Source organism: Papio anubis, chromosome 15, assembly GCF_008728515.1.
Source record: "Papio anubis isolate 15944 chromosome 15, Panubis1.0, whole genome shotgun sequence".
Taxonomy (NCBI): domain Eukaryota; kingdom Metazoa; phylum Chordata; class Mammalia; order Primates; family Cercopithecidae; genus Papio; species Papio anubis.
The window spans coordinates 8,598,637-8,610,782 of record NC_044990.1 but is presented as its reverse complement, the minus strand read 5'-3'; the positions used below and the strand labels follow the sequence as shown (position 1 = coordinate 8,610,782).

Here is a 12,146-nt window from a genome sequence, read left to right as displayed (position 1 = left end):
TGCCTGTGATCTGGAATGTGTGACGAGCATCTGCACCTGAGAGCATCATGCACATTTCGTGTTCCTTGGCCACACAGAAAGCCAGACCACAGAGCTTGCGCGGTGGGGAAGCAAGACTGCGCAGCGTGCCCCTGGGACACAGGGTGGGTGTGGTCTCTGGCCCAGTGTAATTACTGCGGGAGGTTCTGCTGATGCAGAAGCTGATTCACAAAAGGGGCCAGCTTCGCAAAGCGGCCCAGAGAGCCTGATAGATTCCAGAATTGGGAAATAAGCACGGGACATACCTTGTTCCTGGATTTTTGTATGTGTCCTGTAGGAAGGCAACCTCTGGTCCCTAAGGATGACTTTGAGCCAAGTGCAAGGTGGACCCCAGTTCCTGCAGCGCCACACTGCCACCTAGTGGCTACTGCTTGGTGCCGCACAGGCAGCTTGAAAAGGCCATGCCAAGTCTTTCAGCAGTTTCTTCGAAAACCCTGACCGGTGGCTCCTCAAGGCGCCGTGGGGCGATGCCAGGCTGGAGACTTGAGGGGCACCACCTGGAGAAAGTTTTTCCTTGCACAGTTTGGTTATGAAGCACCTCTGGTCATTCAAAAGCTGCTCCCAAACAGCATTCGCAGCAACATGGAAGCCTGTGGAGCCATGGCCTGGGGTGCTAGCCTGGCTTCCAACCCAGCTTTCAGCCCAGCCCTTACACCACACAGACCTGGGCAGGGTCTGAGGCTGCAGCGGGGAGGGCTGAAACCAACTACAGGTAATCAATCCCATCAAGCCCTGTTCAAAGGGAACACCAATGTTACCAAATGAAGCCTGTCCACTCAGCCATAAATACAGCCATTTAGAAAACACAATGCGAGGAGAAGTCTTCAGGAATGAAACAGGCAATATGTTTGCAGATGAGGAGAACAGCTTTTTGGCTCTTGGTGTGGCCAAGCACTTAATCCCAGTGGATTTGGGACAGTGGGGAAGAAAAAGCTGTGCTGTGTGGGACTTTGCCATGGATGCTTTTAAATTCTACTCCTTAAAACAATGCACCTGAGTGCCAACCGATTCAGAACCGCTGTTCCCACAGTGCAGGAGGAGGGACGAAGCCCAGTGCCTGCTGTGTGAATTTGGTGGTGCAGTCATGTGAGAAGCCGCTATGCAGAGCCAGCAGCTGCGTGGCAGGGACTCTCTTCGTGTCTGTGGTGTGAGTGCCTTAGAGGGAGAAGGCATGGGCACCCAGGAGGTCTGTACACACTCAAGGGGCAGGGCCACCTGAGCTCAGAGCTGCAGGGCATCCCGACCCTGCCTTGCTCTGGCCCTGGAAAAAACTTCCCGATGTAGTGAGCGAGGAAGATTGGCCTGCATCACGCTGCAGTGAGTGACCCACGCCTGGCCGTCAGAAACACCAGACGTCTGTCTTGGTTTTATTTTATGAGGTTTGGGGCAAGAAGTTTGAGAGATGCAGACTGGCTCACAAAAACGTATTTAGCAAATTTAATTTAAGTGAATTAACATGCTCTGTCTTAACCACCAGAATGACTTACCAGCCTTCAGGATTTTGGGGGGGGGGGTGTGTATGTATTTAAGCATTTGACAGACTCACATGGGCAGGATCCTCACTGCTTGGTGGTCATGGATGAGGTGACGATGAAATCCCGGTCATTGCCCGAAGCGTACACACTGGTGCAGCAATGGCTTTGAGACCATCCTTCAACTCCAGTCACAGGTGGAAAGCTGTCCAACCATTTGGTTTCCACCTGTGCTTAACTCCATAACTCTTTTCTTGCTAGGGGGATACAAGTCTCCCACGCAGGGAGAGCCAAGCTCTCAAGGCTCCTTGGCACAGAGGAGGTCAGTGAGTGAGTTGACTTCCAGAGTCTCCTCTGCCTACTGCAAATTGGCCATGGAAGGGGCCACCATTCTCCACGGACAGTGGAAAGCTGGCTCTCATCTCACCTCCTGCTCATGTGGGTGGCTGGCACCCATTTGCTCCTTTGCTATGTGGAGGTACTGCCACCTGCCTTGTTTACCGCATAAGGTGGGTAAAGACAAGGGGAGGGGGTCATTAGGAAAGTGAAGGGTGCTCAAGATGCCCCAGAAGAAACAAACGGGTTAGGACACGTGGCCGGGTAGATTATTAATAACTAGATTGCCATCGATATCCTGGGAGGCCTGGATGACCCAGAGGTGGCCCTGGGATGTTCCCTGTGAGGTCCCGAAGTGAATTGTGTGTCCTCTACAAAGGGTCTGTCATTCAGTACTTGTTCAGGAGGGACTCGCTGATCTCCCTAAAATAGCTGCCACTCCCACACACCCTGCAAAACCACCACAGGGAACCTGCGAGCCCAGCTCTCTCCCTTGTGACCAGTGCCAGGCACCGGTGGGACACTCTGAGGTCCAGCTGGCTAAACCGGCTGCAGCCCAAACTGAAGGCCATCGGGATGGGGGGAGCAAGCACTTTCAGGTCGAAATGAATGAATGACCTTTTGTGTTCTCTTTCCAGCCAACTCCAGCGCACCCCATCCTTGCAGAGCAGAGGCACTGCGCTCCCACGTCCAGGGGAGGGGCTGCTCAAGCCCCCAGGCTGGAAGGGTGGGCGCAGGGACCTGGGACCTGCTGAGTCAGGGGAGAGGGGGTCTCTAGACTTCTCGCATGGACGATCACCCAATCCCGGTACACACAGAAAAGGGGTCCAGCCTGCAAATGCCACCCCCCACCTTGCCTCCCTGCCTGGAATCCCCAGCCTGAGAGGGACAGGACTCCAGTTAAATCAAGTAGGTATCGCAGAAAGTCCCTCAAGTTTATTTTAATAGGCTTTAAACACAAATATGCAACACAAACTGTAGGGGCAGGAAAAGGGATGTTGTGACCCCATTCATTCAACCAATCACTGCCAGGGCTGTCCCCACCCCCATCCGTTCTAACATCCAGCTATGAACCTTGTCCCAGCATGTGACGGGCAGGGGCGGGGGTGGGGGGCAGGCCGCCCATGCATCCCCCAAATGCCACAAAAAGACAGGTGGTATCTGGTGGGTCGGTCTGAGGCAGCTGCAGAGGCTGCAGCATCTGAACATGGAAATGTCGCTCCAGCCTGGAAGGGGACAGAGGCAGACACCACGTGGAGAGAAATCTGAATTCTGATGGTGTGGGGGGTGGAAGAATCGAGGAGGAGGCACAGCAGCTGCTGCCCCATGTGTTTCTGGAGCAGTGATGGCTCAGATGAGGAGCCATACACGATGGGTGTCTGTAACAAAAGAAAAAGCAAAAAAAAAAAAAAAAAAAAAAAAAAAAAACACGAAGCCAGGGCCATGTGGAAATTAGCTCAAGTACCCAAGGTCAGGGTGGGTTAGGGTAAAGCTCTCACCAAAGTCCACCTAATGAGGAATTACTTAGTGCTAACAATGCTACAACTCTGACCACAGCAGCCTAACACACTGTACCACGTTCTAGCATCACACGGAAGTCGGTATTGCTGTGTAACTGCGTTTAGCAGGTGCGGCTATGTAAGCGGTTCCTAATTCGGGCAGCTAAGCTGAACCGAATGTGTGTTTGCAGGTTGTGCCTGCTACAAGAATAAATGATTGTGTACTTAGTCAATGTGGCATGATCTACTCTAATGGAATGCCCAACTCAGTATCACAGTATCATGCAGAGCCACTAAAGCAGAGAAATGGTGGCACTTCCATGTGGATTTACTGTGTATGTCCCCAGAAGGAGCAAGACCCTTGGAGGTTTGCTGGAGATGTACCCGAGGCCCGGAAGCCCAGCTTGGACTCAGGCTAGGGCCAGGGACCATGTCTGCCTTCATGTTGGCCACACGTGTGCCGAGTAGGCGCGCCCTGGGCAAGCCGACTCCGTCCGCTGGCTGTTTCTTCCCTGCTCCATGGCTCCGGCCCCTGCAGGATCCCCTCATGGTTCTTCTCGCCTTGGGCACACTCAAAGACAGGCCTGTGCTCAGGACAATTTTGGGGGGCCTCAGGGAGAAAGTGCAGGGTCTTTGTCGCATACAGGAAACAAGCGCATCATCATCATCGCCATATATGTTAAAACTACTTCTTCCTTTTGTGTATCATGCTCCTAATCTTCCACACCGCTACATGAGTACTGTTCATATCCTAATTCTACCATTTTAGAGACAGATGCCAGTCCAGGAGCTGGTGGCCCCTGGCTGGCTGTTTCACTGGGCTCCTCTGTTCGGGAGAACCTTCTGGGTCTAAGATGGGCGCACGGTCAGCAGCAGCGTTGCCTGATCATCCAGCAGGAGGTGGAAGTGGGTTTCTGGGTGGTCGTGTGATGATCTAGCACAGCTCAGAACTGGTCCCCCGGGGACAGAAACGGTGTATTTTTTCTGGAAGCCCCTGCCAGAACCCCTGAGCCATCTCAGTGTGCAGTGAAGGGGCTGAGTTGTAGAACCAAACTGAAGTGGGGGCTGCTATGAAATGGGGGCCTGAGGGTCCTATTTCAACGAGTTGATCATTTACGGCATCGCGTCAGAGTGAACCACATGGAAAGCTGGAGTGCCGTTCCCCCTCTGTGCCTGGTCAAAATACAGACCCTAGCAGCAAGTTCCTTCATGAGGATGGAGCGCGAACGGGCGCGGTCATCTCCAGGGTCATCCTCACTCTCACTCAAAGGTTTTCCGGAGGGTGCAACCTGTTTTCCGGAGGGTGCAACAATAGCTTAATGACCGAGTCTGAGATGCCATTTAGGAAAAAAGCAAAACTGTGTTTACAAGACTGTTAGAGATGAGTCACTGTCATGAGAAACATCTGCAGAACTGTTAAACCCCCTTCGGGTTTCCCACTGCTCTCCCTCAGCCGCTCATGACACGAGTCTCGATAATGAAAACTTGCAAATGGAATAATAGTGATCTCACATCATGTTGACTAAGAAGCTGATTGTTCCAAAGGCAGTTACCGTTCACAAATAGCTGGTGTTCGTGTTAAAGAGAGTACCACTTGGTGGTGAGTTGAAAGGCGCTTCTTCTCTGTATCTTTTTTATTTTTTTTTCCTTTTTCTATTTTGGGTAGAAATATTCCTGGGAAGCTAGATAGAAATGCATTTTCATTTCCCAATAATTCTTAGGCACAAGTTAGAAAACTGCTGACCTTCACTAAAATATGTCAGCACTTCATACTATAAAAAATGAAATTGAGAACCGCAGCATGTGTATATACGTATATCTAAATATACACACATATCGGTGCAGTACACAATGATTATTCAATGTATATTGAAAACTGAGCTTTTTGTAACTAACCTGAAATTCTGCAGTGAAAGTTCATTGCTCAAGAACAATTGCAAGTGTCTTTCTTTTGGCTCTAACTATGGTAAAACGTTTGCACATCAGACTTTACCATTTACACGTTCCTAAGTGCCGACACCAGGGCAGTCTTACACGGGGATCAGAGGAGGACGCGCCTAGGATGCATTCGCAGCTACTGAGCATGCGCACAGGGCCAGCTCCGGCGGCACCGGCTCGGTGCTCCCTCGGGGTGGAGACTGGAGGACGAGAAGCCGGAGCTCCCGCAGGCCGCGCAGTGGCGTCATCTGGGTGTCGTGCTGACTCTGGCCGGAGAGGACGGCCCCGAGGAGGAGCCGCGGTAAACGGGAGATGTGGGCGAGAGTTTAATCGGGCTGGTTGGGTCCCCAGTTTGGAGCTTCCAAAGCAGCTCTTCGTTGGTTCGGCTCAATCTCTTCTTCTCCTGGGTTTCCTTCTCAACATACTCCTGGAGGTTAGCGTTTTCCTCCGACAGTTGTCTGCACGGGCACAATGACAAAACAAGTAGCAATCATGCTAGTGGACACCGAACCTGAGGTCACGACAATGGGTGCAGGACAAAGGGAGGAGGCCATGATGCCCTCAGGGAGAACAGGGACCAGGGCGACCCAGTGACCAAGAACTTTGGTGGAGTCATGATTTCCATTTAGCCCAATGACACACCTGTTCCCAGAGCCTCTCTGGCCAACAGCCATCATCTCACAGGCCCTCTGCCTGGTCAGCGGGGGCACTGGCTGTCCACTGGACAGAGCAAAGGCCAGCGACTGAAAGGAGGGAAGTGGAGAGCTGGAGTGGGTGTGCTGCCAGGAGGCTCCGAAAGGAGAGACAGCCGCGGAGCTGGCAATTGACAATGACAACAGCACAAGAGCAGCGACGAGCCGCAGGCCTTCCTGAGCCTGCCGGGAAGCTGGGGGTGCCTTCTCCTGGCCTCCCTGCCCTAGGCTTGTGCCTGCACGACAGCAGCGGTCCTCCCCTGATGGACATGCTGCGCTAGGGGTCTGTGTCTGCCTGCTAGACTGGGAGCTCCGGAGGACAGAGGCCAAGGCTCCGTCTGCATGCTGAACCCCCAGCGTCCAGCTGGTGCCAGGCACATAACAGATGCTCAGTTAATATTTGCTGATAAAGACTGGTGGGTGAAAAAATGAATCTAAGTTGCTTGCTTTGTTGCATTTTTGAAGAATGACAGCACCTTTGAGGAACTGACAGGAACAAGTACATATGCATTTTAAAGCTGGACAGACCGAGGTCCAGAAAAATCAGCTCTGTTGGATAAAGTCTGCACTTGCTCTGCTGACAGGGCACCTTTGCAGCTTCGGGAGCAAAGGGAGACTGCTGCCCCCAGCACAGCCTTTCCTATGTGCCTCTGAGCTGAGAACAAAATGCCCGCACTAGGGGCGTAGTTATGGGGGCAATGGCTGTGTGTCCATTCGTGCATGTGTGTAAGAGCATATGTATGTGTGAGAATGTACATGTGAGAATAAGCATGTACATGTGAGGATAAGCGTGCACGAGTGTGCAAATAGGGCATATGAATAGGTGTAAGGATTGTATGAGTGTGTGCGTAAGTGTATGAGAGTGAGTGTGCATGAGTGGGAGTACGCAAGTGTGTGAGCGAGCATGCAGTGCCTGTGTGAGTGCATGTGAGTGTGTGCATATGCACGAGTTATGTGTGCAACGGTAACACACCACAGGTGAATGCTGAGGAGCCTAGTTGAGTGGGCAAGGGTTCGGGCCTGGGTCTTACTGATATGGCTCAGCCCACACCGAAGAGCAGCTGAGGAAGCCAAAACCCTGCTCTATCCACACACTGCGTTGTGTGAGGGAGGAGCCTGAACACCCTTTCTTGAAAGCTGGGGCACCTCAGAGCGGGGCCCCACAGGGACAGGCAAGACCTGGATGGAAATTGTGAATTTCTGGAAGTTGCGGTATCAACCAATGGTGACTCTCTTTTTGGCCTGGGAACACCCAGCTGGCCGCCCTCTCCTAATCTCTTCCATTAATAAACCCCTTCCCCTCCCAGTGCTGCAGGAGGACCCTGCCGCACACTTTTGCTGATTCACTCATGTCTCCCAAGGTGGGGCCCATTGATATGTGGCCAGGAATAGGCAAGATGGCCACAGGGGCACGCTCTTGTTCTTCAGGTCTTGGGGGAAAACAGCAAGAAACGGCGGGGAAAGACTCACAGCCCAGAGTGAAGGAAACTGGGTGCTGCAACAAAAAGAAGCTCAAGAGGAAAGCCACTTTGTAGGTGACACCCAGCCCACCTACCTGGTGACAACCGTGTTTTGGTCAATCCTTGCTCTGAGGTCTTCGTTCTGCTGTTGGAGAACCTGAATCTTTTCTTCTAGGATAATGTTCTTTTCTGCCTATAAAGGAAACAGTGTTTAAGAGGTTCTAGCAAGGCCATCAAATGGGAAGTAAACCGGTGCCGTCAGCTCTGGGCATTGGAGGATTATCAAGAACAGCATTTTGCAAATACCAGTTTGCAATGTATTAGTGGGTTGTAAAATCAGGTCAGAGGAATGTGACTAGCATTTCTTCTTGAAACGAAACAGCATAGAAAACGCCCATGTGCACCGTAGGTAGCAAATTTCAGGTATTTTTATTTTATATATATTATGTGTGAGTGTGTGCGTGTTTCTGATGTAAAATGTATTTCTTATAGTGAGTGTCCCCAGGCCCTGGCCATTGTCAGAGAGAAACCATGAACACCACTAGGACCTCGTTTGACTATTGGGTCTCATGGTTCTACCCAAAGTGTCAACCACACCGTGGCGGCATCCCTGGCCAGCCGTGCGTGCACGACATGACATCCTGAATCAACGGAGGCAGGAAATCTAAATAACGTAAGCACGCTTTTTCCTTTAGAGGCTACGGGCAGCCAGGAATGCAAAGCCGGAGAGCAGCTGGGTACATTCCCCAAATCCCATCATGCCATGGTTGTTACTCCCCAGTAATTGATGCTTTTCCTCTGTTAGCATGTCCTCGAGGGCCTGAGACCTGGCTGAAGTACAGTTCGATTCTAAGACCACTTTAGAAATAAATTCTTTTCCGAAAAGAATGTGACACGTTCACTGTTAATGTAGTTAATCTGTAAAGAAAACGGTCCCTAGTCCATGAACAGGACTTCGGAATCCTGGCCCCACGACTGGCCTCTGGCCCCCTCTTTAGCAAGGCCCCTCACCCAGCCCTCACTTTTGCTCCCAGGAGATGAAGTGATCAAGCAGGTTCCTTTTTGCCTGGAAACGTTTCTGGGATGAGAAGCCATACGGGCAGGCAGAAAGCCTGAAGCAGGGCTAAAATCAGCCAAGTAAACCCAAAGGTTTGCTGGTGACCCAATGCAAGTGGCCAAGCCAGGAGCGGGAGGAAGGGTGGCTGCTCTCAGAGCAGCTGGTCCCCACACTGGCAAGGCTGCAAGGCAGGGTTCGGCTGAGGCAGGCGCTGTCCTGTAGCTCCCTGCCAGCCCTAGGCCTGGCCTGAGCTGGGAAGTCCTGAGCTGCTGGAGGGTGCAGAGTGGTCAGCATCGCCCAGAATCTTGGTGACAATCCAGCATCACCTGGTCTGCCCCCATTAACTGAGAAGCACCCGTGCAGCAAGAGATGTTTGCAAAAAGGGATGCTTCCAGAGAGAGAGGCAACATGGCCACCAAATGTAATGGGTGGCCCTAGATCAGCCCCTGGTTTGGTTGTACAGATGCAAGGGACATTTCACAAATGGGGAGCTTTAAAAATTCGATGTTATGATCAGTTTCTGCCTGACATGGCAAGCTGAGGATATAAAACACATGGTACAGTACGTGTGTGTGCGCACACGTGTGTGTGTGCAGACACTGCCTTACAGAGAAAAAGTTCTGGAAAGTATAAGCATTGGTAGGAATATGATGCTATAATCTGCTTATTTTCTGTTTATCTTATTTCATAATTTTCCACAGTACACATATTTCCTTTTGATAGTATCAGAAGTTTATATTTAAAGTAACAATAATAAAGGGAAAAAATAAGAATCTGAGATCCTGGGGCCAACTTCCAGATCAAGATGGGCTGCCCTTGGAAGGAGGCTTCTCCTCCACTCCCTTTGCACACCTTTCTGGGACTCTAGCCCTGGCCGGGGGCTTGTGTGAAATCCTGGGTGTTCTGTGCTCCCCTTTACTAGCTCTGCAGGAGCCAGGCTGGTGGGCTGAGGTGGACGAGTGTGGGTGAGAGCAAGGACTCTGTTCTGGACTGAATGTTTGTGTCCCCGAAAATTCCTATGCTGAAACCTAACCCCAAAGTGATGGTATTAGGAGGCGGAGCTTTGGGGAGGGGATTAGGTCCTGAGGGTGAGCCCCTGTGAATGGGATTAATACCCTTATAAAAAGGGCCCCAGGGAGATCCCTGGCCCCTTCTGCCTTGTGAGGACCCGAAGCACTGGGCCAGGACTCCTAGCTCCATCTCCGCATCTGTAAAGCGGCTGGGGGCGGCAGCTCCTCCACAGGCAGCTGTAGGAGTTAGGAGCAGGCTCAGGGAAAGTGCTCCGTGCAGTGCCTGGGCACTGGGGATGCTGCATTGTGCTGGGTCACCACACATCCCCAAGAGAGGGCCAGGAGACAGCAGGACTGTGGGAAAACCAGCACAAAGCAGAAAGAGGCCACCCATCAGAAAGGCTCCAGAGTTGGACAAGATAAGGCCACCTCCAAGATTCCTTATGAGAGCTCCTGGCTTCCTGGGAAAGGCCCGCGGTGGGATTTTCTGCATAGGTGTAAGCAATGGGCAGGTAACAGACACACCTGGCTGAACACCTCAGTGTCAACAATGATCTCAGTGATGACAGCAGGAATGTCATGGAGGTTAGTTACTCTCGCGAGCAAACGGACCAACTCACCAGCTTTTCCAGCTCGAGAATCTTCTTTTCCTGCTCATGTATTTGCTGATTCTTCATCTCTAATACCTGCTTCAGACTCTTCATGTCTTCTTCCAAGTGCTGATAAGGAGCCAACGCAATCTACAGGGGCACAGAGCCATGAGCTGTTGACCGGGGCTCCCGACAAAACCCAGTATTAACCAATACCACGAATCCAGCTAAATCCATCCTCCTGGGACAAGTGCCCTGATGGCAACTGCGACACCAAAGAGAGAGGATGCTACAGCCTTCCCTGATAAAGTTTCCCACTGAGAAGCCTCCTAAAATCCAGTTCTGTGGGGGAGCAGGTGAGACACGGCCATCGTCCACTGGAAAGTCTGACTTCAGAACTGCTGGGTGCTGCCAGCCTATGCCCAGCAGGGAGCTCATGGGGTAGAAAGAGTAAACCCAACACTGGCTTTTAACATTCACCTGGAAGACTTGATTCACGAGGTAGCTGGGACTCTTACAGGTCTCACCTATTCCCGTAAAGAGCCCATGCATAGGAAATGAGCCAAGTGGTTTAAGAAGCAGAAAAGCCATTTTAGACAAAAGTCACGTTGGGGTAGTGCTGCTGGATGTAACAAAACACAGTAGGTCCTGTTAAATCCAAATTCAGATAAATGACATTTTAAACAATTCAGTATAAGTATTGCATGGGACAGACTTATACTCAAAAATTTATCTGTAATTCAAATTTAACTGGGTGTCCTGTATTTTATTTGGCAACCCTACATTAGAGGGAAGGAACTTTGCCAGCTTTTCTGGAAAAAATTCCCCTCAACCTGTTAACGCATGCTGCAGCCAAGGCTGCCCCACGTCAGCCTAAAAAGTTGCGGGAGAACGGGCTGGAAGGGGTGGCCGGGCCGGGGGAACGGGCTGGAAGGGGTGGCCGGGCCGGGGGAATGGGCTGGAAGGGGTGGTCGGGCCAGGGTGGGGGTTTCCAGACCATGCTTATCACAGGAGCCCTGGGACTCCAGCTGGGGAATGCTGCGGAATCTGGCAAAAATAACACGTCGCTGGAGAAACCCACAGCTGCTGTCTGTCTCAGGGGAGAGGTGCTGACAGCAATTGTTTAAAAATCCAGGGGAGGCCGTGACCAGCTGTCACTTCAGCAGCGGATTCACAGAGAGGCCTTGTCTTGGGACCGGACTGCTGAGGGAGCCCCGCTGGCCTCGCTGGGGTGGGGTCCCTGCGGGGCTGGAAGCCTGGAATCCAGAAACTACCTCCAGCTGCTCCTCCGTGTTCTTCCTCAAGGCCTCTTCGAAGCGGCGGGCTCTGTCCCGCAGAGATTGGCTCTGGAAGGTCAGCGTGTCCACCTGGTCCTGCAAGTAATGATACAAGGAGTCCAGCTGGGGCCACTACAGACAGCAGCCACCACAGCCTGGGCAGCTGTAATCAGTGGGCCACCACTGTGCCCTGAGCACCCTCAGAGTGTTTCCCTGGGGGCTGGAGAAAGAGGTGCCAAAGGGGAACCCCCACAGCCACACGATGGAGGAGGGTGTCCCCCCGCGTCTGCCCTCGGCTCACTCCTCCTTGGTGCTTTGTCAGGAAGAGACCACAAAAGCACAGTGATCCGGGGGCGTTTCACAACCTCTGATCCCACAGAGGCAGACAATCGTCAGAGAGAATCCTCAGAGGTGCGTCTTGTCCAGGAGGCACCCAGCCCCTGGCTTTGGGAAGGACCACGATGAACGTATTTCAAAGATGTATTCTCATTTAGGAAGCTCAACCCAGAGCCCTTCAAGCCCTCCTTGACTTCCTTCTCTCCCTTGGGACCCCTCCCACATCACCAAACCTTCTCATCACCAAGTCCATAATCAAGTCCTGCCATCCCGAATGTCCCTAGAACCCACAGACTCCCCTGAGCTCCGGCCACTCTGCTGGCTACTTTCTGAGACGATTCCTGTCTTTTTCTGAATGATCACTCCTTTGCCCTCACACCGTAGTGAGGCACTCTTTCTAACGTGCAAACCGGAACCTGTCCTTCCCCTCTCTCCTACCC

At 52.1% G+C, this 12,146-nt stretch overlaps 1 protein-coding gene across 5 annotated transcripts in view; it reads right to left on the bottom strand.

The window, feature by feature from the left end:
- Positions 1-2,761: 2,761 nt before the first annotated feature.
- The window catches only part of MTUS2 (microtubule associated scaffold protein 2), a 620,405-nt gene continuing 611,020 nt past the window's right edge, over positions 2,762-12,146 (bottom strand). For all 5 annotated transcript variants that reach the window (XM_021929366.2, XM_017951161.3, XM_021929367.2 and 2 more), the window contains 4 exons: positions 11,368-11,466; positions 10,124-10,243; positions 7,532-7,629; positions 2,762-5,742 (listed from right to left, as the gene is read on the bottom strand). In XM_021929366.2, the coding sequence (XP_021785058.1) occupies positions 5,529-5,742; positions 7,532-7,629; positions 10,124-10,243; positions 11,368-11,466 (531 nt within the window). In that variant the 3' untranslated portion in view covers positions 2,762-5,528. The remainder of the gene's footprint in view (positions 5,743-7,531; positions 7,630-10,123; positions 10,244-11,367; positions 11,467-12,146) is intronic.